Source organism: Sordaria macrospora, chromosome 1 (assembly GCF_033870435.1).
Source record: "Sordaria macrospora chromosome 1, complete sequence".
NCBI lineage: Eukaryota > Fungi > Ascomycota > Sordariomycetes > Sordariales > Sordariaceae > Sordaria > Sordaria macrospora.
The window spans coordinates 6141312-6167504 of NC_089371.1; the positions used below are offsets into that span (position 1 = coordinate 6141312).

The 26193-nt window shown below is 51.5% G+C and overlaps 6 protein-coding genes across 6 annotated transcripts; 3 read left to right on the forward strand and 3 right to left on the reverse strand.

Moving 5' to 3' along the window:
- The first annotated feature begins 634 nt into the window (after positions 1 to 634).
- On the forward strand, positions 635 to 5495 carry SMAC4_01392 (uncharacterized protein). The gene is made up of 2 exons (XM_066089584.1): positions 635 to 4559; positions 4616 to 5495. Exons 1-2 carry the CDS (start codon positions 1402 to 1404, stop codon positions 4977 to 4979), a joined length of 3522 nt encoding a protein of 1173 aa, XP_065945787.1. The 5' UTR covers positions 635 to 1401; the 3' UTR covers positions 4980 to 5495.
- Positions 5496 to 7489: 1994 nt separating this feature from the next.
- SMAC4_01391 (uncharacterized protein) lies at positions 7490 to 10239 on the forward strand. The gene is made up of 3 exons (XM_003352509.2): positions 7490 to 8480; positions 8536 to 9244; positions 9303 to 10239. Exons 1-3 carry the CDS (start codon positions 7847 to 7849, stop codon positions 9829 to 9831), a joined length of 1872 nt encoding a protein of 623 aa, XP_003352557.1. The 5' UTR covers positions 7490 to 7846; the 3' UTR covers positions 9832 to 10239.
- Positions 10240 to 17094: 6855 nt separating this feature from the next.
- SMAC4_01390 (uncharacterized protein) lies at positions 17095 to 18431 on the forward strand (the record flags this gene model as incomplete). Its single annotated transcript, XM_003352508.2, has 4 exons — positions 17095 to 17431; positions 17485 to 17764; positions 17845 to 18124; positions 18215 to 18431. The coding sequence occupies exons 1-4, from the start codon at positions 17168 to 17170 to the stop codon at positions 18429 to 18431; spliced, it is 1041 nt and encodes a 346-aa protein (XP_003352556.1). The 5' UTR covers positions 17095 to 17167.
- Positions 18432 to 18698: 267 nt separating this feature from the next.
- On the reverse strand, positions 18699 to 21378 carry SMAC4_01389 (uncharacterized protein; the record flags this gene model as incomplete). Its single annotated transcript, XM_003352507.1, has 3 exons — positions 18699 to 19962; positions 20064 to 21107; positions 21185 to 21378. The coding sequence occupies 3 exons, from the start codon at positions 21376 to 21378 to the stop codon at positions 18699 to 18701; spliced, it is 2502 nt and encodes an 833-aa protein (XP_003352555.1).
- A 624-nt stretch (positions 21379 to 22002) lies between these two features.
- Positions 22003 to 22838, reverse strand: SMAC4_01388 (uncharacterized protein; the record flags this gene model as incomplete). Its single annotated transcript, XM_066089583.1, has 2 exons — positions 22003 to 22235; positions 22424 to 22838. The coding sequence occupies 2 exons, from the start codon at positions 22836 to 22838 to the stop codon at positions 22003 to 22005; spliced, it is 648 nt and encodes a 215-aa protein (XP_065945788.1).
- A 711-nt stretch (positions 22839 to 23549) lies between these two features.
- Positions 23550 to 26159, reverse strand: SMAC4_01387 (uncharacterized protein; the record flags this gene model as incomplete). Its single annotated transcript, XM_003352505.2, has 2 exons — positions 23996 to 26159; positions 23550 to 23922 (listed from the first exon to the last, which is right to left on the reverse strand). The coding sequence occupies exons 1-2, from the start codon at positions 24568 to 24570 to the stop codon at positions 23550 to 23552; spliced, it is 948 nt and encodes a 315-aa protein (XP_003352553.1). The 5' UTR covers positions 24571 to 26159.
- Between the last annotated feature and the right edge of the window lie 34 nt (positions 26160 to 26193).

The following is a 26193-nucleotide window of genomic DNA, read 5'->3' on the forward strand; positions in this document are numbered from 1 at the left end:
ATCGCATACAGCCGGCGCAAAATGGAAAACACAAAGCGGGTGACGCTGGTATGCTCACATGGATGCCCGACTCAGTAAAATCTGGAATGATTCAACCGCGAGCATTTGTACGGTAGACATGCGCCGGATGGAGGAAAAACAAGAGAAGAAGAAAGACAAAAAGGCCTTTGGGCTGCTGCTGTCCAGTGGTGCAGTGGCATGTCCCAGAACAGAACGACACTAGCGATGGAACAAATGCAGCAGGTGAAGGCGGTGAGGCAACCTCTACCCCAACATTTGGGCCCAAGGCCGCTGCTCCAGGACGGCGTGTTGAAATGTCGTTGGTGGTTTAAGCAAAAGATATGGATCGGTGTACACAGCGTAACCCAAATCGAGCATAGTGAAGTCCTTTTGTATGTGTCCTTCGCGATCCGTCAAGTAGTAAAATGTTCCGTCGTGAGAAAAAAGGGGGTCGTCATGCAGCGCGAGAGGCGACGGGTTGGAGCGTCTTGGGGAGACACAAAAGCGGGAGTGGCCCGTGTTACTGACATTCGTCCAACCCAGAGGTCCCCTGGTCCTTCCCAAATTTTTTTGGTTTTTATTTTCCATACCAAGAGGACAACACCCACTCCGCCTCCTCATCTCGTGGAGTCGAGCAAGCAACAAGTGACGGAGAAGTACCTCACTCACAGTTCCGCCGACCGGTCAGGATCTCTAGACTTTTTCAACATTGTCTCACGATCCTTCTTCACCCCTCCCTCCCGTCCCTTCCCTCCCCCTCCATTCTTTTGGGACATTCAACCACCAACAAAGGTACATCAACCGTACCTCCCAAGGTAGCAGCTTCATTGCAGCCGCCAACAGAACTTCACCTTGTTTCCAGTTCCCTGGGACTTGTGGCACTTCTGATTATTCTTTTGCAATAATCGGACTTTCTGCAAGCCAAAAGCGGGAAGCGAGATACTCCAGCGATTTCTCCAACTCCCCCGTGTTCCTGTTGTAGGGCCAGTGCGCACGACGCAAGGTTTCGCGTGACAACTTTCCAGGCGCAGCACCGGTTTCTGTCAAGCGGTCTCTGTACCCGCGACAATTGATCGCAACCTCTGATGTAAGTTCACCCATTCGCCCTGGAATCCTCCTTCAGCAGCCGCATCACCATAATGCCAGGCAGAAGACTGTTGCTGTTTTCGATATTCGGCAGCCTGCGGATGGCGTAGTTCGCTCCTTGTGGCACGCGCTGCTGCTGACCGCCAACTCGATCTTATTATAACCATCTGCGCCTCTTGCGCGTCGTCTTGTCTCGGTGATGATTACTGACGCTGGCTTCGTCCTAGATCCCATATCTACTACACTCTCGACCCTGCTCAATGTCTGTCGGATTTCGGTGATCAATCTCAACCCACCCCCTAAACATCTGCCAACATGATCGCCTCGAGCCTTCTCCCCTCGCGCTTCCGAGGGGAGCAGCCGGCCACCCAGGCCGCCGCACCTTCGTGGATAAACAAGAAGGTCACCCCTCCGCTCCAGAAACTCTCCAAGATCACCTCGAGCAACCCAATTCACACCATTGTTCTCGTCGCTCTGCTCGCCAGCTCCTCCTATATCGGCCTCCTGCAGAACAGCCTCTTTGATGTCACCAGGAGCGTCAGAAAGGCCGACTGGGAGTCGCTCCAGGCGGGCAGTAGGATGCTTCGCGCCGGTGCCGATACGGAGTGGAACTGGCAAAATCACGATGCCGAAGCGCCCATTCCTGCGAATGCCAACCATCTCGCTCTCCTCACCCTCGTCTTCCCCGATTCCTCCGAGTCTGGCTCCGCTGCCGCGCAGATGAACGCCGTTCCCATCCCCGCGAACCTCTCGATTACGCCTCTGCCCTCGACCGCCATCTCCTTCACCTACTCCCAAGACAGCGCGCTCGCCTTTTCCCTCCCGTACAGCCAAGCTTCCGAGTTCTTGACAAACGCCCAGGAAATCCCGAATGCCGTCTCCTCGCAGGAGACCATCGAGACCGAGCGCGGCTACGAGAAGAAGATGTGGATCATGAAGGCTGCCCGTGTCCAGACTCGCAGCAGCATCGTCAAGTGGGTTCAGAACGCCTGGGTTGAATTCACTGATCTCCTCAGAAACGCCGAGACTCTGGATATCATCATCATGGCTCTGGGCTACATCTCGATGCACCTCACTTTTGTGTCGCTGTTCCTCTCAATGCGCCGCATGGGATCCAACTTCTGGCTCGCCACCAGCGTTATCTTCTCGTCCGTTTTTGCCTTCCTCTTCGGTCTCCATGTTACCACCAAGCTCGGAGTTCCCATTACCATGGTTCTGCTCTCGGAGGGTCTCCCCTTCTTGGTCGTTACCATTGGTTTTGAGAAGAACATTGTTCTGACTCGCGCCGTTTTGTCACATGCTGTTGACCACCGCCGGCCGACCGAGAAGTCTGGCAAGACTGCCAAGAAGGCCGATTCGGCCCACAACATCCAGTCTGCTATCCAGCTTGCCATCAAGGAGAAGGGCTTTGACATTGTCAAGGACTACGCCATTGAGGCCGGTATTCTTGTCTTGGGGGCTGCTTCTGGCGTCCAGGGTGGCCTGCAGCAGTTCTGCTTCCTTGCCGCGTGGATCCTCTTCTTCGACTGCATCCTGCTCTTCTCCTTCTACACTGCCATTCTCTGCATCAAGCTCGAGATCAACCGCATCAAGCGTCACGTTCAGATGCGCAAGGCTTTGGAGGAGGATGGCGTCAGCCGTCGCGTTGCTGAGAATGTTGCCCAGAGCAATGACTGGCCCCGCGCCGATGGCAAGGATCAGCCTGGAACCACCATCTTCGGTCGTCAGCTCAAGAGCACTCATATCCCCAAGTTCAAGGTCATGATGGTTACCGGCTTTGTTCTGATCAACGCCCTTAACCTCTGCACCATTCCCTTCCGCAGCGCCAACTCCATATCCAGCATCTCTTCGTGGGCTCGTGGTCTTGGTGGCGTTGTGACGCCTCCTCCGGTCGACCCTTTTAAGGTTGCGTCCAACGGCTTGGATATCATTCTCGAGGCCGCCCGCGCCGCCGGCAGGGAGACTGTTGTGACCGTCCTTACCCCTATCCGCTACGAGCTTGAGTATCCTTCTATCCATTACGATCTCCCTCAGAAGTCGGCCGGTGTTGAGGATGCCGATTATGCCAACCTCGGTGGCTATGGTGGCCGCATGGTCGGCAGCATTCTCAAGAGCTTGGAGGACCCTATTCTGTCCAAGTGGATTGTGGTTGCTCTCGCTCTCAGCGTTGCGCTCAACGGCTATCTCTTCAACGCTGCCCGCTGGGGCATCAAGGACCCCAACGTTCCGGATCACCCCATCAACCCCAAGGAGTTGGATGAGGCGCAGAAGTTTAACGATACCGCGTCTGCCACCCTTCCCCTGGGAGAGTACATGAAGCCCACCGCTCCCTCAACCCCCGTCGCTCCCCTCACCCCGTCCAGCACTGATGACGAAAATGATGCTCAGGCCAAGGAGAACCGCGCTGTTATCCTTGCCGCTCAACGCGCTACTACTATCCGTTCCAAGGAGGAGCTCGATAAGATGCTCGCCGAGAAGCGTACTCATGAGCTCAATGATGAGGAAATCGTCCACCTCTCGCTCAAGGGCAAGATCCCCGGTTATGCTCTCGAGAAGACCCTCAAGGATTTCACTCGCGCCGTCAAGGTTCGCCGTATGATCATCTCTCGCACCAAGGCCACTACCGAGTTGACCAACGTTCTCGACCACTCCAAGCTTCCTTACCAGAACTACAACTGGGCCCAGGTTCATGGTGCTTGCTGCGAGAACGTTATCGGATACATGCCTCTCCCTGTTGGTGTCGCCGGTCCCCTTGTTATCGACGGACAGAGCTACTTCGTCCCTATGGCTACCACCGAAGGTGTCTTGGTCGCTTCCACCAGCAGAGGCTGCAAGGCCATCAACTCTGGCGGTGGTGCTGTTACTGTTTTGACTGCTGATGGTATGACCCGTGGCCCTTGCGTTCAGTTCGAGACACTCGAAAGAGCTGGTGCTGCCAAGCTTTGGCTCGATTCCGAGAAGGGACAGTCTACCATGAAGAAGGCTTTCAACTCGACGTCTCGCTTCGCTCGTCTGGAAAGCATGAAGACTGCTATGGCCGGTACCAACCTCTACATCCGCTTCAAGACTACTACTGGTGATGCTATGGGTATGAACATGATTTCCAAGGGTGTCGAGCACGCCCTTAGCGTCATGTACAACGAGGGTTTCGAGGATATGAACATTGTCTCCGTCAGTGGCAACTACTGCACGGATAAAAAGCCTGCCGCTATCAACTGGATCGACGGACGCGGAAAGAGCGTTGTCGCTGAGGCCATCATCCCTGGTGACGTGGTCAAGAACGTGCTCAAGACTGATGTTGATACCCTCGTCGAGCTCAACGTCAACAAGAACTTGATCGGTTCCGCTATGGCTGGCTCCGTTGGTGGCTTCAATGCCCACGCGGCCAACATTGTCGCGGCTATCTTCCTTGCTACTGGCCAGGATCCCGCCCAGGTGGTTGAAAGTGCCAACTGCATCACCCTCATGAGAAAGTGAGTAACCTGTGCCCCTATTTTGTTTGGCAAGTGCATAACTAACATGTTTCCAGCCTGCGTGGAAACCTCCAGATTTCCGTCTCGATGCCTTCGATTGAAGTCGGTACCCTTGGCGGTGGCACCATCCTCGAGCCCCAATCGGCTATGCTCGACATGCTTGGCGTCCGCGGTCCTCATCCCACCAACCCTGGTGAGAACGCCAGGCGTCTTGCTCGCGTTGTCGCCGCTGCCGTCCTGGCCGGCGAGTTGTCTCTCTGCAGTGCTCTTGCCGCTGGCCACTTGGTTAAGGCCCATATGGCCCACAACCGCTCTGCTCCTCCTACCCGCACCAGCACGCCGGCACCTGCTGCCGCTGCTGGTCTCACGATGATGAGCGCCAACCCCAGTGCTGCTGCCGTTGAGCGTTCGCGTCGCTGAGGAATGAATCGGTAATGACGACCATGGACCGAACGATTTAACCTGGACATTTGCACTCAAATGTCCCGGGTGACTTTTACATTGTACATATATGCACATACTTTATACCTATAAACTACGTTTAGAAGGGGAAGATGGGATTGAAAAGCTTATGTGCTGCCCACCGCATGTCATGCATCGAAAGAAAAGATGCAAAGGAGTCGTGGGCCTAAGAGCGGGACTCGTCTTTTTCGTACTACGTTTAGTATTTACTTGGGATGATAAACTGCTAGTTAGCAGTTCCGGGTAATTGAGTGCGAAGGTCATACCGAGGTATGGGCCGCCGGGTTGGGCATAAGCTGCTCGACATGGATGAATGGATGGATGGGTGAATATTGAGTGACTATTGGTAGTTGGTAGTTGGTCGGTGCCACTCGATAGACTGTAACGTTTAAGTACATTATTAGTTCATACGGTTTTCTTTCTCGAAAGATGTCTTTCTAATAGCAAACAGACTCAATTCTTGTTCATTATCGAGTGTTGGCATACTCACGATGTTTGTTTGTCTTTCCTGTCGTGATTGTCCCCTGTTTGTTCTTTGTGTCAACAGCGTAATGTCGCAGACGCCGTTTTCGTGTCACTGGAGCGGGGTTTTTTCCATTTCGTCTTGTACATGGTAAGGCTCATTCCAGTATTTGTCGCACAAGCCGTTAATGAACACGCAAAATGATTGAAGGCATCCAAGGCAGTCAACCTTAGTATCCATCCCGATATATACCCTCTTTCTTTCAGCGACCAGACTCTGGGAAATCAAGTTAAGTTCTGATGCGTGATGCCGCGAAGTGATGGATGGGTGGATGGAGAATTGACCACACCTCCGGCACCCCCACTTCCCGAACTCCTCCACTCTCCCGGGCCGGATGCGGTCCCCGCCACTCACAAGTCACATCACCTCCCCGCTTGGTAGCGGCCGGCACGTGGAGGTGGGGCACAAGGTTCTTGTTTTCGCTGCGGTGCTTCCCGTCGCTGTGCCAGTGAGTGTCAGGTTCCGCGTCACCACGAGGAATTTGAAACGAAGAAGTTTTAATGAAAGAAAGATGGATGAGTTTGCAGGAACAAGTTGGCCGCGTGCAGGTGCGTGCAGTATTTCTCGGGTGCGTCCGCCTGGGCTGTCTGCTTGCTGCGTACATGCACCTTACCGATACACTACATTAAGACGTCGGGCAACGACAACACTTGATCCTCTCTTCTCAAGGAGACAAGGCATCAACAAAAAGGCGAGAAAGGGAAGGGAAGGGCGTCCTACGGTTTACAACGTTCTTGGTCAGAGAAATGATGCGATAGGTTCGGGCTCTATCCTAGTGTTTGTCAACGACTCAACGTAGCGCTCGGAGCTCGGCTCGTACATAGGTACGTAATCGTTAGTCTTTCTAAAGTGAACTTAGCACCGCACTTTTCCCCCTCACGCATTTCACACTTACAAAGCAAAATGGTCAAAGGGCGGTCCAGAGCCTTCAGGACGCCCCAAACCCAAAGATTCGCAAGGGTGGCCGCCAATGTCGGCATCGACCGAACCGGCAACCAACCAACTAACCAACCAATGCTTTTTCTCTTGTCTTTTTTTTTCTTTTTTCTTTTTTTCCACTTGCCGTCTGTTTCGGCTGCCATCCGGATATAACACTTTTCGATGGGGCTTCTCATCTCTAATCTCCGCTCGAATCGGTGAAGTTCGCACAGTTCAAGTTACGTTATGACTGTCGTCGGTCTGACTACCTATTTGTCTGACACAGAGAGAAAGAAATTAGCCTTGATGACTACGGAGAAACGCTTTATCCATGCAGCCGGTATTTCGACGAGGCAATATGGGAGGTTAGCTTCGAGTTACTCATCATATCTCTCTCTTCTTCACAGGCTGCTGTGACTGTTTCTGTCCGTTGTTTGCCCATTTAGGTACCTAGCCTATCTACAAAGTATGGATGTATGTGCGTGTTACCCGCCGTCGGTGCCGTCATGGATATCGAAACCCAAAATGGATAGTGTAGAAAGTTTTTTGTGGGGTTAGTCACTCCCTCATTGTGTGTAGTGTATAAGTCGGAGCTAATGACCACCACCGACCACACGCCGAACCAGGGGACTTGGGGGAGGGGAGGCAAGCTCAAGGCATGGAAGCAAACGCGCACCTTCCCTAATATGATACTTCGCTTGCTTGCCAGCTTGCTTTGATGGTTTTTTTTCTTCTTTCCTACAACTTTCAACTATTCTGAAGTTTTCTCTTTCCTTTCTCTTCAGTTTGTTGTTCTTTCCTCTTCAACAAAGACAATTTGGGACGACTCTTAACACGCGACAACGGGATCGGATACTTGGACCCGAAGCTTTGGTTCCATTCTGCATGATATCATTTCTTCATCCCGTGCACTCAGACCCTTATTTTTAATTCAGGTTGTTGCGACTAGTATCGCGATAGAACTCCTTGTTGTTATCAAATAATCCTCAGATATTCATCCAGGAATCATCAAATCACAATTGTCACAGTGAACTACTGGACGCTTTCGCCATACGATATCTCTCTTACCTACCTCTCCTCCGACTCTCAGCTTCCACCGACCGAACGTTTGCGCCCGGCTTCCCACTCTTCCCTGCTCGGTCGCACAAGAAATTCTTTCACACAACGGCGCAAACAATATTCCTAGGATAGTCCAACTGAGGAAGACCAAAACGACAAAGTGGTGAAAAGAAGCTTTTGTCCTACTTGGCAATTGACGAAAAGAGGTCCATATCTCGAGTGCTTGAACGGCCCAATACCTTACCGGTCTTACAAACCGAATAAACCGTTGCGCAATCTCACAAAAGTCACCATCCATCCAGTGACAAGCCAACGGGAGTGAGACATGGCGTCAGTGGCGCCGCATGGCACAAGTAGTCGGGGGACACCGACACTCACACAAACCTCGGCAGCCGCCTCAGAAAACGGCAGCAGTTCCGACAACACGGTTCAGAACAACTTTAACAACTCCCAAGTCAAAGAAGAGCAAGAAAAGGAAATAGAAAGGACCAACAAAAATGGCGATCCAACCGCGCCACCAACCGATCCACCAGCAACGGCTACCGGGTCTCCTTCGGCCCCGGAAGAAGGCCGCACCAACCTCGAAACAACAGCCATCATCGCTGCCCTAGCCAGTGCGCTCTTCCTGGCCGCTCTCGACGTGACTATCGTGACGGTCGCCATCCCGACCATCTCCCAGGAGTTCAACAGTACGACGGGTTACACATGGATCGGGTCGGCGTATCTTTTGGCCAACGCGGCGACGGCGCCCATGTGGGGCAAGATTTCCGATATCTGGGGACGCAAGCCGATCCTGCTGATAACGGTGGGCGTATTTTGGGTTGGCAGCTTGATTTGCGCACTGAGCAAGAACATGGGCATGTTATTGGCTGCGAGGGCGATTCAGGGTATTGGGGGTGGCGGGATCATTATTTTGGTGAATATCTGTATCAGTGATTTGTTTTCGATGCGGAAACGAGGTATGTGGCAACCATTTGGTAGAGAGAAAGCAAGAAGCTGACGATTGTGATACAGGTATCTACTTTGGCGTCATGGGCATGGTCTGGGCACTGGCGAGCGCGATCGGTCCCATTCTCGGAGGCACTTTCACGAGCAAAGTCACTTGGAGGTGGTGTTTCTACATCAACCTGCCCATCTCCGGGGTGGGCATGGCCATTCTGGCGTTTGTCCTCAAGCTTCATAACCCACGGACGCCGATTCGGCAGGGCCTAAAGGCGGTGGATTGGTTCGGCTCGTTGAGCATCGTCGGCGGCACGCTCATGATTCTCCTCGGCTTAGAATTCGGTGGCGTGTCGTACCCCTGGAAGTCCGCAACCGTTATCTGCTTGATCGTCTTCGGCATTGTCATGATCGGTATCTTTGGCGTGATCGAGTGGAAGGTGGCCGAGTATCCCGTCATCCCGATGCGGCTCTTCAGGCGCCGGGCGAGCGTGGCATCGCTGTTGGTCTGCGCTTGCCAGGGTTTCGTCTTCATCTCAGGTAGTTACTACCTCCCGCTCTACTTCCAGGCGGTGCTGGGCGCCTCGCCGTTGTTGTCGGGAGTGTACGTGTTGGCGTTTGCCATGTCGCTGTCGATCGTGTCGGCTGCTACCGGTGTGTATATCAAAAAGACGGGCAAGTACCTGCCTCCGATCATCTTTGGCATGACTGTCATGACGTTGGGCTTTGGTCTTTTCATCGACTTGGAGGCGAGACCCAACTGGCCCAAGATCATCCTTTACCAGTGAGTTGCCACCTTAAGTCCCTCTTACCTTGATCACAATAACTGACAGTCAAAACAGAATCGTTGCCGGCGTCGGAGTCGGTCCTAACTTCCAAGCCCCCCTCATCGCTCTCCAAACCACGGTCCCAGGGCGCGACGTCGCCGCAGCCACCGGCACATTCGGCTTCATCCGGCAGCTCTCGACATCCATCTCCGTCGTCATCGGCGGCGTTGTCTTCCAAAACCACATGGAGAAGCAGCACGATCGCCTGGTCGAACAAATCGGTGACCAAGCCGCCAGTCTCCTGACGGGAGGAAGCGCCGCGTCGAACGTCGGCCGTCTCGCCTCTTTACCTCCTGACCAGCGCCAGATCGCCCGCGAAGCCTACTTCAACGCTTTAAGGGTCATGTACATCGTGTACGTGGCCTTTTCGGCGCTGGGTCTGTTCATCTCGCTGTTTGTCGGGTCGAGGACGTTGAGCAAGGAGCATGAGGAGCATAAGACGGGATTGGATAATATGAAGAAGGCGAACGAGGATGCGAAGGTTGAGTCAGGGAGGAGGGGAACTCAGAGCCCTGGGGACGAGGAGAAGGCGGGTGGTAGGTAGTTTTGGGAGAGAAAGAAAAGGGTGAAGGTTGGAGTTGAAGTTGAAGTTGAAGTTGGGATGGAGTTTTGAAAAGGGGCGTGGGGCGTGAGGAGTAAAAGTGAAATGGGAGGAGTAATACGGCCTGGAGTACATGACGACCCAATTATATCCTTGATTCAACATGTGAATACCGTCCTTTGACCTGGTTGATCATTGGCTTTCAGGACAGGAACGATAAACGAACAAAACGATAGATACCCCCTTCTCCTAGTAGTACACCTAATAATAATGCAAGGATGCAAAGTCCGATACTTGTCTGCTCATAATAGTCGTCCATCGATTTTGGAAGGCCGCCCATATTCATCCGCACGCGCGCACCGAAACACCAGGTGATGCTATTCATGGCTCATGCTTTGAAGTTGTCACAGGTTGGCCAATGCCAACCTGTGACAGAAGCCTTACCTACTTGGCGGTCAAGGGAAAAGTGGGACTTTTTGCCAACCCCCTTTTATAAAAGAGGAGGAAATTTTATAATAGGATAGCGAAATATTATAGGATAGACTCTATAATATTCTACCACCAAACTGACCCAATACGCATTTGCACCACCATATTGCATAGCAATATTTACTACTATAATGCAAACTATACAGTTTAAAATACTACTCAATTAAATAAAAAGTAAATAAATTAACGAATTGTATTATCCATCTATTACAAGTACTTTCTCTAATATCTTCTTTAGTATAAATACAAGTACAAATGTGGATACAAGTATCTCTTCTTTTTTTCCTAGAATATTTATAGCTGCCTTCTTTACTTCTATATATAATTTTAAGATTTGATTTACGAACTTCATAATACTTTAATATAATATTTCTTTCAAAACTCTCAACTGTGATGGCAGCCTTGCAGTTGTGCCTCTCGACTGTCGTTACAACTATATAAGACCACTTGAGCGACCGAATTGCCAGCTTCAGTTACTTGTATCCTTGTCACAGGTTGACATTAGCTATATAGTGTGCATTCCGAGTTCTGCCTTGCAAGCAGAACATCGTCTTATCTTTTGTAGGTTTGGCCGTCTGGGCATATGCACCCTAGCCTGTCATAATCCTTTTGGAACATAGCTTAGTAATGAAGTAGTCCGCCAGCGCCGTGACATCAACCGTAATATAGTGAGTGCGAAAATAGAAACTAGGCGAAATAATATAAATAAAGTAGTTACTAAGATAATAGGTAGTAGTAGTTTCAATAGCCTAATAATGAGCTTAAGAATAATAAGCAAGTTTGCCACGCGGACATATGCCACACTCCTGGTGTCATACGAGAAAGACTTACATGTATGCAGATTGCTAAGTGCCTTGTAGCCTCAGGTGATAAGGACCTGTACGTACTATATACGTACCGTTTATGACAGGCTGGAGTGCATATGCCTAGACGGCCAAACCCACAAAAGATAGGACGATGTTTTGCTTGCAAGGCAGAACTCGGAATGCACACTATATAGCCAATGCCAACCTGTGACACCGTTTCCCTTTGGCATAAGAAGGCTTTGAAGCCCAGCCTTCCTCTAGAGGTTGAAAAGATCAACAAGGCCTTCGAGACCAAAGTAGTTTATTAGCTGAATTGAACTACTATTCCAAACCCAGAACACTGCCCCTGTCACAAAGTTAAATACGCGGTAACTAACTGTCACAGGTTGACATTAGCTATATAGTGTGCATTCCAAGTTCTGCCTTGCAAGCAGAACATCGTCCTATCTTTTGTAGGTTTGGCCGTCTGGGCATATGCACTCCAGCCTGTCATACTAACATATAGAAGTAATAGCAACGTCTAATTGTCCTTCTTCTCCCTCTTCTCCTTCTCCCCCTTCTCCTTCTCCCCCTCGTCCTTCTCCCCCTCGTCCTTCTCCCCCTCGTCCTTCTTCCCCTCGTCCTTCTTCCCCTCGTCCTTCTTCCCCTCGTCCTTCTTCCCCTCGTCCTTCTTCCCCTCGTCCTTCTTCCCCTCGTCCTTCTTCCCCTCGTCCTTCTCTCTCTCATTCTTCTTCCCCTCCTCCCTCTGTGACGAACGGCAGTCTGATCTGCCTAAATGAGATAGCTGAAGGTAGTAACTATCAGAGTCGTTCGGTGAAGCCAAAGGGTTCACAACAAGTATGCTCGTAATACTGGTCTCGGTGATAATGATCTATTGGCTACTGTCGAACTATCTGACAATCTGAGTTCTCCCGTAGTCCCTTTATACCTGCTCGCCCTCTGCGAGATATCTGTTTCCGGATGTCTACGTAGACGTGAACCCCATAGCGTGTGGTTTACAAGCTGGCTCGATTTGTGAGTCTGGCTCGACTGGTGAGCCCGGCTCGACTCCCCAGAGCCCTTGCCTGCCCAGAGCTCTTTTCCTGCCTCTGGTTACACTGCCTAGCTTACGCGTGGCTGTTGTGTACCGGTGGCTTGGTTGGCCCGTGCCCGTCATTATCAGCTCGTAACACCCTCTCCTTCTCTACCCTATTATTCTCCTTATTGCATACTATTCTAATAAAATTATTATTTTCGTTGTTGTTATTATTAATAAGTATCTTTTTTATTTTCGAATGATATTGTAATCATCTACGTATTAAAACAATAAATAATATCGGTAGTAAATTAAAAAATAAGTGTGTTGATAAAAGTAGCAACTTATATATTTATAACTACAGCTATTTAAAATACCATTTCTAGTAGTAGAAGAGGGGGGCAAAGGGGGGAAGAGGGGACTTTTAGTTGCAAAGTAGTAAAAGTAATCATAATAGTAGTACAAAAAAGAAAGAAGAGTTTATTACTCAAATTAAAATTACACGAATTGTTTAAAAAAGCTTTATTAAGCAAATTATCTACTACCTGCTAGAAAGTTTATAATAATGAAATACACTTTCTATCATACTAAAAGAAACCACCTTCTGCTTTTATAAACTTATTAAAAATATTTTATTCGAAACCAAGAATATACTTACCGTGTTTTAATTGCTCCTATTTCAAATTCTCAAAATAAACGTTCCAATATACTTTACTTTTACTATTAGAATTTTTTACTTAACAATCATATGACTACTTTTCAATTATATAATTCTATAATCTCATAGTATTTATGTTTGCTGTAATGCCCTAACTGGCCTATAATAATAGCACCAGTATAGAGATGCTACAGTAAACTATGCACTTGTAGCAGAATGTAAGGGTTCTACAAGGTATACACGCAGGTAGGCCTTGGTGAAAGTAGTAATATTCGATAAAGAGGAAAAAGAAAGTCTATGTAAGTATAGCATGGAGCTTGCAGCTAAATACATAAGAGAAGTGCGGGTATCAAAGGTGCCAGAAACGCCAAAGTCAGAAATGTAGATCGTGCGGCGCACCCCAGGAGTGCACCCAACCGGAGGGTAGGCCTGGCTTATATAGGGTTCAAGCCAAGCAAACATCCTAGGCGCCAGCCCTATGACACAGAGCGGAGCGGAAGTGGTAGGAAGTACAACCGCAGTGCTGAAGAAAGCAGCGTAGTTGCAAAGACAACAGAAGGATGTTGTAAAAGAGGTCTTAGAGAGAACTCTGCTCTCAAGACAGAAGAGTACAGTGGACTCTGCACTGTGAGAAACAACTATTATAGTGAACTTTGCACTATAAGAGTAGATTGTATTGCATTGCTTGAATTGTGCTTGCTTGCTTAAGGAGTGACTAATTAAAAGAGAAAAGAGGTCTTTATATACACTGTCATGGGGCTGGCGTCTAGGAGTGTCTGCCTGGCTTGAATCCTATATAAGCTAGGCCTATCCTCCGGTTAGGTGCACTCCTGGGGTACGCCGCACGAACTACATTTCTGACCTTGGCGTTTCTGGCATCTTTGATATCCGCACTTCTCTTGTGTATTTAGCTACAAGCTCCATGCCATACTAGCACAGACTTCTCTTTTCCTCTTTGTCAAATATGATCACTTTCACCAAGGCCTACCTGCGTGTATACCTTGTAGAATCCTTACAGCAAGGAATTTACTCTAAAATAGAATATTATATAAGTAATAATAGCGTTTTCCTTACCGCTAATTAACAAGCGTAGCTTCTCTAGCAAACGCTCTAATATAATAAGTTGCTTTTAAATTCGTATAAAGACTTTATATAATAGCTAATCAATATACGAAAGTCTTCTATAATAGTAGTGATATTTCTAATAAATAATAGCTTCGTACTGTAAGAAGTACAGCATAGTTAACACAGATGCTGGCCAAAAGAATTGATAAGGTTCTATGAAGAGAGAAGGGGAGAAAAGGACTATGACAAGCTGGGGTGCATATGCCCAGACGGCCAAACCTACAAAAGATAGGACGATGTTCTGCTTGCAAGGCAGAACTCGGAATGCACACTATATAGCCAATGTCAACCTGTGTGACAAGGGCAGTGTTCTGGGCTTGGAACAGTAGTTCAATTCCGCTGATAAACTACTTTGGTCTCGAAGGCCTTGTTGATCTTCCCAACCTCCAGGAGAAGGCTGGGCTTTCAGGCCTTCTTATGCCAAAGGGAATCGGTACGTACTTGAGGTACGTATCAAGCCTTGTTGCCTGGGGCTTCAAGGCCTCTATCTGGCAGTCTGCATACATGTTGATCTGAATGCGTTCATCCATTCTCCATCTTCCTTCTGGCGCTGTCATTCGTCTGGGCGCCGTGCTTCTTGCTTGGTTTGGCTGTGTTACGTCTGGGGATTGTCTCATGATGTTTCAACAGTGTTTCAGCACTTCCCTAGTTGACTCGCTAGCCTGGTAGTGTCGGAAGGGGCTCGAGTCAGTAGTGCCCGTGACCGAGAGTCCGGCCGAGGTGAGTGTCGTAGCCCTGGGGTCACCGGGCATCTCGAGGCTCATTTCAGGTGTTGAGGCTCTGCCTTGCAACCCTAACCCTTGGACTGTGGCCAATGTCCGTGTGACAACCTGTGACAAGGACACCCTCTAGGCAGTCTAGCCGGCTGTTCTAAAGAAGAGACGTGCGCGCGTACAAGCTAATGTTGCCTGCCGCGAGAGTAGAGCACTCGCTTGGTAAGATTTTCAGGCATTTCAGCCGCGGGCACTAGCCCCATGACACGTACTTATATTACAAAAAGTATTAAGTCGATTGTAAATAGCGAAATATATACAGTTATTTTTATACCCAACGGGCACCTCTCCTAGTTCCTCAAAATATTTATTAAAATCAATAAGTATTAAATAGTAAATCCATTACTTGTCTAATAATTTATGGATTTATTGACTGCTTACTCTTGTAAGGGCTCTACGAGGTATACACACAGGTAGACCTTAGTGAAAGTGACAATATTTGACAAAGAGGAAAAGAGAAGTCTGTGCCAGTATAGCATGGAGCTTACAGCTAAATACACAAGAGAGGTGCGTATATCGAAGGTGCTAGAAACGCCAAGGTCGAAAATGTGGTTCGTGCGGCGCACCCCAGGAGTGCACCCAGTCGGAGGGCAGGCCTAGCTTTTATAGAGTTCAAGCCAGGCAAACACTCCTAGGCGCCAGCCCCATGACAACTCTTTTCTATATATTTACAATAAAAAGTGATATACTGTATTGTAATAAAAGTACGAAATTACAATGCAAATGAGGGGTTTTGCGCAGCGTTAACAGGCAATTTGACATGCGACCAGTTGGCACTATCTTATAATATTTCGCTGTTCCATTAAAAATTTCTCCCTCTTCTATGAGAGGGGGTTGGCAAAAAGTCTCACTTTTCCCTTGACCGCCAAGTACGTCCAAACGAAGGACTGCTTCCTCTGGCTCAAGCTCCAAGCCCCAGAGCACAAGCTATCCATGCTAGCGCTGGCGATGCAATTGCACAGCGGGTGTAACCCCAGTATTTAGGCAAAATACAACAAGCGAAGCCCGTGAAGCCCGTGAAGCCCGTGAAGCCCGCGAAGCCCATGAAGCCCGCAACGGATGCGGAGAAGGTTCCATTACTCCCTAGTACCGCGCGCTAGAAGCATTCCCGCATTCCGCCAAATCCAGGATTCGTGCGCGAAAGGAAGAAGGGCAATGTTGAAGATGTCTGTGCGAATGAATGCCCTCAGCTTGATTGCCCTCGGTTGATGAGGCTGTGAATGAATGCTGAAGGGGTGGGAAGATGGGCCGGACGAGGACGAAAGACTTTCCTGAAAGGGAAATATCTTGGCTTTCTGACGGGAGGGGATTGGTTAGGTTGTTTGTCGATGTGGATGCTGCTGTTGTGGACGGGGTGATATGGTGAGCAATTGTTTCAGTGATTCAGTGGTGCGGTGGCCCAGAAAGTGGTAACCGGGTACGTGGTACTGGTGCGCTTTTACAGTGAGGTTGCAAGCAACCTAATGTCTGCTGTGCAGTTGTACATCGTTGCTTCTATTGTCTGTTAGGCAGCTCCTTGGTTCCGGGTTCGAGCTTGGGTCGTACACTCTCTTCTTGAATCCCCAGAGCCTTACAAAACGAGTAACGAAGCACTCAAGAGAGACCTCGCAGTATGGGTATTTTTCCAGAGAACATTTTCAAGAATTCAGATGCACTTGAGGCTCGTGGGGTTGTCCAGAATCAGATGACACAACGAATGCATATTTGTGTCCGAGCCACAGTCCAAAAATTCTAATAAGCGAGGAGAGAACTCATTCAGTTGTAACCTTCCTACATCATCACCACCGACAAGAATTCACATGAACATGATATTGCCTGGGCAGCGCTTTCGCACCACAAAAGGATCCTCACGATGAGTACTATGCTCGCCACAGATCAAGGTGAACCCACGGGTTATTTGTTTGAGTGATGGAAGCGCTTCAAGTCAGGCCCGCCGCGATGCTCCCCTGGGCTTGAACAATGGCCAAGCAGTGGAATCTGTGGACATGAACGGATGCCTCCGTCTTCCCCAGTTTCCAACTGTGGAGGACCTTAGCCACTTCCCTCCCCGGACCCCGGACTTCGTGTGCGGCCTTGGAGCCATTGGACCGACTGTCCGGAAGCCATCCCGAAAACAGCAGTACCCCTGCCGACCGGCTCATGCAACCTCACCCATCATGGTTCATCCGGAACTCGACCGTCCGTAATCGAGTCCACTTCGGCTTGACGCTTGCCTGACCTTGGCTCTGGATAGCCAACCGTCGGCCATGCCGTTGTGGATGATGGTGGTGATGGTAACATCCACCATGGACCTCATGGACCAGACCTTTCCGGTCCAGGCCGCCAGCCAAGTTTGGTACCATGGTGCTCGCGAGTAGACGTATAAAAGGGGAGGGTACGCATCCCTTCGGCGTCAAAGTCCAAGAGGTTCTCGACAAGAGGAAAACACCTGTTCCCTGCAGCTGTATCATCACTCATCGACGTCGACGACATAATGAAGTTCTCGTCCATCGCCTCCGGCCTTCTGGCCCTCGGCGCCTCCTTCGCGAGCGCCGCCGAGATGGTCAAGCGTGCCTCGCTCCAGCAGGTCACCAACTTCGGCTCCAACCCCTCTGGCGTCAAAATGTACATCTATGTCCCCAACAAGCTTGCTACCAAGCCCGCCATCATCGTTGCCATCCACTACTGCAGCGGCACTGCTTCGGCTTACTACCAGGGCACTCAGTATGCTCAGTTGGCTGAGACATATGGCTACATTGTCAGTTATCATTCTTTCTCATAAACAAGAGCTTCTATTAACATTTGATTTAGGTCATCTACCCCGAGTCTCCCTACAGCGGCACTTGCTGGGATGTTTCGTCGCCGGCCTCTCTCACCCACAACGGTGGAGGCAACAGCAATTCCATCGCCAACATGGTCACCTATACCATCAACCAGTACGGTGCCGACGCCAGCAAGGTATTCGTCACCGGCACCAGCTCCGGTGCCATGATGACCAACGTCATGGCAGCCACCTACCCGGAGATGTTCGCCGCCGGCTCTGCCTACGCGGGCGTGGCTGCCGGGTGCTTTTACACGGGAACCGTTAATGGTAAGTATAATATCATATCCCCGTCGAAATACTATAGTTTGGACCGAAGAACTAATCAAATATTTTATCAAATAAAAAAGGTTGGAACTCGACCTGCTCTCAGGGCCAGTCCATCCACACCCAGCAGGAGTGGGCCAACACTGTCTACAACATGTACCCGGGCTACACGGGCGCGCGCCCCAAGATGCTCATCCACCACGGCTCCGCCGACACCACCATCTACCCGCAGAACTTCAACGAGACCATGAAACAGTGGGCCGGCGTCTTCGGTTACACGTACGGCCAGCCCCAGCAGACCATCGCCAACAACCCCGCTTCCGGCTGGACCAAGTACGTCTACGGCCCCAACCTCGTTGGCATGTACGGCGCCGGCGTCAGCCACAGCATCCCCGTCTTTGCTCAAGATGATCTCGAGTGGTTCGGTATTACTGGCAACAACACCTCGCCTAGCACTACTGCTGTTACCACCACCGCTGCTTCTACTACCACTCTTGCTACCTCTACCAAGACTTCGACTGCCCCCGCTACCACCAGCTCTGCTAGCAATGGTGGGTGCACCAGCCAGCGCTGGGGCCAGTGCGGAGGTATTGGATGGACTGGCTGCAGTGCTTGCGTTAGCCCGTACACTTGCCAGAAGATCAACGACTGGTACTCTCAGTGCTTGTAAAGGGGTGCTAGGAAGTGTGTTGTAAGGGAGGAGTGGAAGGAAGAGCTAGGGATACCCAAGGAGAGGATGAAAGAGTTGTTGGTTGATTCGTGCATCTATAAGTCACAATTCCTTCTGAAAATGATGACATTCAATGTACATACTTGAGCCGTACCTGAACATCGTATATACAAGCCCATATACCAGCTGGTCTTCCAGCCTTTCGATGACCTATCCAACCCACCTCATCCCTTCCCATCCATTTCCCATCCTTCTTATACTCACTCCCTATGACTTAGGCTGCGGAAACTCATCCAAAACCTTCTCCTCCCCAACTAACTCAACCACCACATCCCTCTTCCCCACCAACAGCCCATCATCCCCTTCCTCCTCCAAGTCCACATCCAAACGAAACTTATAAGTCCCCGGATACAACACCGTATTTCCATTCCCATCAACCCTAGCAACAGCAGCCAAGTTCACCGGGATATCCTCACCACCAACCACCCTTGTCTCCCCCGGCTTGATGTCCTTCACCCGCTTGTATCCTACCAGCGTCTTGAGCGGGTCCGGCTTAGGTCCGAATTTACCTGACAAGAAGAGGAGGGCGACGTAGTCGGATGTATGGGAGCCGGTGTTGGTTATGGAGACTGAGAAGGGGGAGAAGGGGCAGAGGTCGAGGTGGATGGCTGTGCAGGTTTGGGAGGTTAGGAGGGAGCGGATGGAGATTGAGGTATTATCTGTGGTGGAGGAGGCGTTGGAGGAGGTAGAAAGCGAAAGGGAGATGTTAAAAGGGGTGTAATGAAGTCCGTAACCGAAGGGCAGGACAGGGCGGGGGTACCACTTGTAGGTCCGGCCGGGGGAGGAGAGGGTTTTGTTACCGCGTGTTGAGCGGGTTTGGATTGTCAGGCCGTTGCCCTCTTCAACACCGGACTGGCTGACATCAGAGGAGGTGGTACTGGAGGAGTGGTTAAAAGGCCTCAACCCCATCTCCGTCAACGGCACCTCGTCAACGTACCCAGCCGGGTACTGCGTCACTGGCAGCCTTCCGGCGGAAGCCTTCTTGCCCGTCAAAACATCAAACACCGCCGTCCCGCCCGACTGGCCTGGGTAACCCACCCACAAGATCGAGGAGATGTTCTTGTTGTTGAGCAAGGGGGTGTCATCCACTTGATCGCCTAGCTGGATTACCACCATCGGCTTCCCAACCTGAGCCAACTTCTCGATGAGTGTCAATTGCGTCTTCGGCCATGCGATTGACTCTCGATCAAGATCCTCAGAAGCAACAGTCGTGTCTGTCCCGCCGAAATATAAAACCACATCAGCGCTTTCCGCAGCTAGCATGGCAGCCGCGGTCCAGGTATCTGCATCGGTCGAATTGACCACAGGCCCGTTGGCGTAGTAAAAAGAGAGTTTAAGCTGCCGCACCGCGTACATAGGGTTATGATAGAAGGGCGGTAGACCACTATACGGACCACGGATGGTCCGAGTGGCGTTGGCCCAGTGACCTATTAGCGCCACTGTCTTCCCGGTTAGGTCCAGGGGCAGGAAGCTATCGGTGTTTTTGAGCAGGACGATGCCCTCTGTTGCTGAACGGAGAGCTAGTTCCTGGGAAGAAGGGTGTTGACGTCCTTCCAGTCTAGGGCGTCATACTCTGGTGAAGAGAACGGGGCCTTATCGGGGCTGCTGCTGGCGGGACGACCGTGGTCGAGATAACCGGCGCGGATCAAGCCTTCGTATAGTCGGCGCAGGGCAGTGTCAATCACGGACTCCGAGAGAAGAGACTGGTTGTAAGCGCCCACGACGTCGGTGTAGGGCGGCCACCCCGATACCTCGCAAACCGTGTCGGTCCCCGCGATGTAAGCGGCAGCGGCGGCTTCGGCGGGGGTTTGGCTGAAATTGTGGTTGTCGGGCAGGAAATCCTGGATGGCGTTGCAGTCGGAGGTGATGTAATTGTTGTGGTTGGTCCAGTTCCAGTGGTCACGAAGGATGTTGGTCATGAGATAAGTTGATGCGCAGGCGGGGGTGCCGTTGAGGGCGTTGTAACTGCGGAAGTTGTCAACAATATCGACCTGGTTCCCGCTCTGGCGGGTGACGAGACGGGGGAAGGATGGGAAAGGAGGAAGGAAGAACGAAACATACCTGCACATAATACTCCCCACCCTCGAATCCCTCGCACACTGCTGAAAAGGCGGCAAATAATACTCGCTCAGATCCTGCAGACTGACCACCGCATCAAAGTCATACCTCGTCAGACCCCTCCACCTCTCCAAATCGTACGCAGCAAAGTGTTTGCAAGTCGCAATCACTTTCCTCACCGTCCCATTGCCCTCCAGCCCGGCAACCATCGCCTTCACATACCCCTTAATCCTCAGCGGATCCTCCCCGGGCGTTTCCGCCCCGCGCCCCCATCGTGGGTCTTTGTACGGGTTGATGTTGGGTGTCCAGTAATCTAATCCGCCGAAACCAAATTTGGCAAAGGCGCGGGCTTCGGTGCTGATGGCTGTGCCGACTTCGTACACAAGGTCGTCATCGAGGGCGGCGCCTAGGGTGATGACGTTGGCGAAGGAGGTGGCGTAGGAGAAGGGGTAGCCTGAAGTGTTGAAGACGACGCCTGGGGAGCCGGCGACGCCGTGTAGGCCTTCGGACCACCAGGCGTAGGGGGGCAGACCGAGACGGGGGGCGCCTTTGCTTTGGCTTTTTGGGTGAAGGTTAGTTCTGCGTTGAAGGTAAAGGTGTGAGGATGAGGATGGGGGTTAGGGACTGGATCGTACTCAACGAGGTTGACGAGCTTCTCGTCGATGGTTAGCTGTTCAACCAACGATGCTGCGCGGTCGGGTGCTGAGGCCGTGGAATCGCATGCTTTGGTTTTGGCTAGAACGCCGTTGATGCAATCGGGGAATTGGAAGGCGTTGGCTGTGAGGACACTGGCGAACAAGGGGATGGTAGAACGAGCGAGTGGCTTCATGGTTCATACACAAGAAGCCGGGTAGGCGACGAGCTTGACTGTGTGAATGAGTGAACTCGTTTACAGACAGCTACGTGGAGTGTGAACTGGTGGGCTCTACATATACTTGTTTACCCATCCGTTTTCACCTTATGAACAAAACTTAAAACCCATCACGTCCTTCCCGTGCCCAACACCGCACGCAACCCCTCAACGGTATCTTCATCCCGTTGACTTTCGAGTATAATGAGATGTGATGTTCATTTCGTCACCTTGTTTCCTTCGTCACTACCACTTTGTCGTCGCCTTACCCCAAGGTTTTTGTTACTTTTTGTAATTAAGCGGCTGAAACCCTATTGGGGCGGGTGTCTCCCCCTCTGCCCCTTTCAAAAGAGCTCCGGATATAAACTGCAACTGCGGAGAAGTCTCATGCACGATTTGACGATCCCGTCCGCACAGATCGGAACGGCACGCGGAGAGATGTATGGCGTAGATGCGGCCCAATGACGCTGCGTATTTCACCATCGACAGGCCGGGGCCGTGTGATATCCGGTAGAGCTGTTAGGGTCGGTGATGCACGCGGCATACATGTCCGCCGTAATGTATAGTTCGTCCAAACGTCGGGAATTCAACCGATCTGGCTACTCAGTTGTAACGAGTGGTTACTGATGGGAGTCCTTTATGCCGGATAACTTGCAACTGAGGAGATACAGTTCTTCCGGCGTCCAACCCTTTAACTTCGTTGTCGTCCTTGCGTCTGGAAAGAGATATACGAGCCTTGACCTTAAGACGCCATGTAATGACAGCGGACATAACCAGCGCCAAAACAGCGGCGGTAGAACCGACTGCTATCCCGACTTTCGCACCGCTGGATAAACCTGCAAGTGTTGTAGTGTCAGTGGAAAAACAGGGAAACTGTTGAACTCAGCTGTACCCGTACCCAGCGACCCAGACCCAGACCCAGACCCAGACCCAGCCCCGAATACACCCGTCGGTTGTCCCGCCCTTTCCCCGGACCCGGCGGCCACACTCGTCACCACCCAAGGAATCGAAGGAATAGCCATACCCGCTTTGGCACAATACTCATTGTAAACACTGAACCCACTCGTAACCAGATCATCCGCCGATGGAGTCCGGCAACTCTCAGCCACACAGCTCCTGAGGAAGGAACTAGCCGTAGTGGCGTGCTCGTAATTGCGGTTGCCGTTTTCGTTGCCGTTGCCCTTGCAATAGCATTCGTTAACCCAAGGCCCGCTGCATCCAAGGGCAATGATGAGGTCTGTTGCTGTAGAGCCCGAATGCCAGATGCAATCTTTGACGCATTCTCGTTGTCGGAGGTAGGGCGTGTAGGAGAATATGGAGATGGGGATATCGCCGGCGGCGGTGGTGAGGGTGACGAGACTAGGCGGGGTGATGGTGGATGAGATGAAGTTGTCCCCGGAGCTGAAGGACATATTTAGGAGATCGTTGGAGTTGGACATTGGACCCGGATAGATGGAAGCCGCGTGCAGATGTAGAGATGTTGTCGGGGATAGCAATAAAATCGAGCTTGTGGGGCCTATATGGTTAGCGGTATGGTATGGGACGTGGCAGAAAGAGTTTACGATATGAAGGTGATTGAGTCTGAGAAAAGCAGAGGCTTGAAGGAGTCAAGTTCAGGAGGCCTGTAAGCATCTCCGCGTCACGGAGAGGGGAAAGAAGGCACATTGGGGACAGGATGTGGTTGTACAACCCGAAGGCAATTTCTGAATGATTCATCGGTACCCTGCTCCCGCTGGGTGTTTTTCGCTTCCCCCGCAACCATGAGACCCCCTTTTTGTATGCTTCATCCATCCATTCCCTCTCTAGTGCCTCCCTTCATCTGTCATCGGCCCTGGTTGAGCTCAGTCGACCAAGACAAATGACTTGCAGCACTGGCTGCTCGGCATTTCGCATGGAACCGCTCATGCATCCGTCCTTTCAGCCCCTTGTACTGCATCGAATGGCGGGAGTCTGGGGCCAGTTCAAGCAACTGCATGGCCATGTATCATCCAGCTCACAATGCCACCGAACGCGAGGCGGCTTCCGACCTCAGTGTTTGTCTCCATCACCGGGATGAGACTCCCTGAAGGTCGATTTGACGGAGGGGTATAACTAGGGCACATCAGTGCCGACGTGGACAGTAGCGCTTGATAAACCGATCATGATGTGGTTCACTCGGCAGCAACGGCGCTGGGGCCGGTCCTCCAGCTCCTGGCGCCAAGGATCTCCCTCTGACGCTCAGGGTTGCGGTCGGTCCTCGCGGGGCGCTCCGCCCTCTCAGTACGCTCACCGCGCTCGGTGCGCTCGGTGCGCTCACCGCGGGGCCTGTAGGAGGAACCCTCCTCAGACTCGCGGACAGGAGCCTTGGACTTGGCAGGGTAGACACGAAGGGTGCCGCCCAAGATGGGCCTGCCGTTGGTTGCGGTCATGGCACGCTCAGCCTCCTCCTCGGACGCAAAGTCGACGAAGCAGTAGTGGTGGCTACCGCTGCCGTTCTGAGGCCTCGAAAGAGGGTTAGGAGCGATACGCTTGCCGATGGTCACGCTATCTCAGTCAATACACCTGCACACGAATTTGGGCTGCTTCCAACCACAAGGGGGCTCTTGTGTTGACTCACATCTCAAATCCAAGGAAGATCTCACGGATCTCAGCGTCGTTCTGCTCCTGGTCGATCATCTCGCCAAGACCACCAACATATAGTCTCTTGTTGTTCTGGACAACACCCTCCTTCGCATCACTGCCAGTGCGCCTCTGGGTGCCATACGACCTCTGCTCACGCTCCTCGGTAGCGGCGGGCTTGCTTCCGCTTCTCCAGTCACCCCAACGATCGAAAGTAGAGCGGGGCGCAGGGGAGGCGGAGGCTCCCTCGCGACGCTGGGAGGAAGTCTTAGGGTGGCAAGGGCCGAGCTTGACGGAACGTCCGCAAAGGTCAACACCGGTCAGGCTGTCAAGGGCACGCTCGGCCTCCTCACGAGTGGTGAACTCAATGAAGCAGTAGCCAGGGTTCCGTCCACTAAGGGGATCAACCGAAATGTGAATCTTCTCGTACTGGGTGAAGCCGGCATCCTGGAGGAAGGCCTCGACATCAGCGGGCTTGACGGAGTACAGAAGGTTGCCCATGTAGATGCGACGACCCTCGGTAAGGGCGTCAGAGTTCTGCATGGTCGTGTCGTTCTGGGCGAGTCTGTCCATAATTGCGGTTGTGTGTTGTGTAATGGTTGAAAGAGCCGATGAATCGTTGACTGAGGTACCGCAAAGGCGAGTGAGAAGGATCAAAGACGAGAAACTGTGTGTGGTGGTGAGAGTGACACTGAGGGTCTGGATGTGAAGAAGTGAATATGATTGTGAGGCCAACGAAGAAAAAAAATCCTATAAGGCAAAGGCAGAGTACAAACGGCCCACAAAAGAAATTTTGGAGTGTTCCACTTGCATGGCTACTCCGTTCTTTTTTAGTCCAGCCTTCCTAGCGCTGGGGTCCAACCTTGGGCAGGCATTACACGAGTGGGGTTAGGGTTAGTCGCCGCCTTCTCAACTTCCTTGATTCTCATGAGCCGCCCATGTTTTATGTCCTGATATAATTTTTTTACTTGTGCAGACAAGGGAAACCGCCATTGCATAGATAATCCTGTTGTGCACAGTGTAACAACAGTAAAGGGGCATGTGTTGGTGTTTGTCCCGCCACCAAACCTTTGGTATGCCCGTACCCTATTTGCAAGCACCAGGTCCTTGACCTCGGTGACCAACACTTGAGGTAATGGAGGAAGTCTGGATATTCTTGGCCGTACGATATAGGGCAAGACGTTCTTCAGTGCCAGTGTTCTGGCGACCGCGGCAGTGGCGAGCGAGGCAAGGCGAACGGTTTCAGAGGTGGATCACAACATGCCGCCGTCTGTAGCTCCATATTGAAGGTCCAGAAAGCTGTGGCTAACGAAATATGGACAACCATGGCTCTTTTGCATTGCATTTAGATCCCGAGATTGGGCCTTCGGGAGCGCCCTTTGCCTGTCACTGAACGAACAGGCATACCACTTGGTGTACGTAGTTGATGGCTTGACAAACTGAGAACAATCGATGGTGGTGATTTGGGCTCATGAGTATCTGACTTTTCGTCAAACCACGCGGAAACATGGTACTGTCAGAGGGTGTTGGACCTAGAGAAAGGAGTGAGAAGAGAACATGTGCAACACCACTTGTGAGCGATGGTGGAATATGATGAGAGCCGCTAAGGGTACATGGGTTAAGCGCCATGCGTAAGTTTCCAACGAGGAGTTGCAACCTTCGAAATGATGCCGAGACGGTGTTTCTGGTGTTGGCCACTGGGCTTCGGGTGGAAAAGTAATTGTTGCGCAGCCCATGAGACTGAAAGTCATTCGTGGTCCTGGGTTACGGGGAGCAAGGGCTGTCTGCTGCCTCGGGCTGAGTAGATTGCCAACTAAAGCACAAATGCCGAAGACGCGGGGTTAGGTCGGCGGGTAAAAAGGGCGTCTGCTGCTAGCAGCCGAGCCGTCCGTGATGGCGATGGAACGTGAGCGCGCCAACTCCAACAACATTGGGATTTCCCGTGCGCGCTCATGACGGCGCGAAAGGGTACCGAAGAACGAGCCGATGGGCTGCCATGTATTCCCCTGCCCGTCCCTGGCAGATGACGCACATGCGAATGCTGCTCAGATTGGCATTTGCAATGATGCAGTTATGTTCGTGGTGATGGTGACGGACCAACTGGTTGGCGGGATTGGAATGGAGGAGACGGTTGAGATCTGGACGGGAAAGCAAACAAGTTCACTGTTGGGGAGAAGAGAAGCGGGGAACAAATTG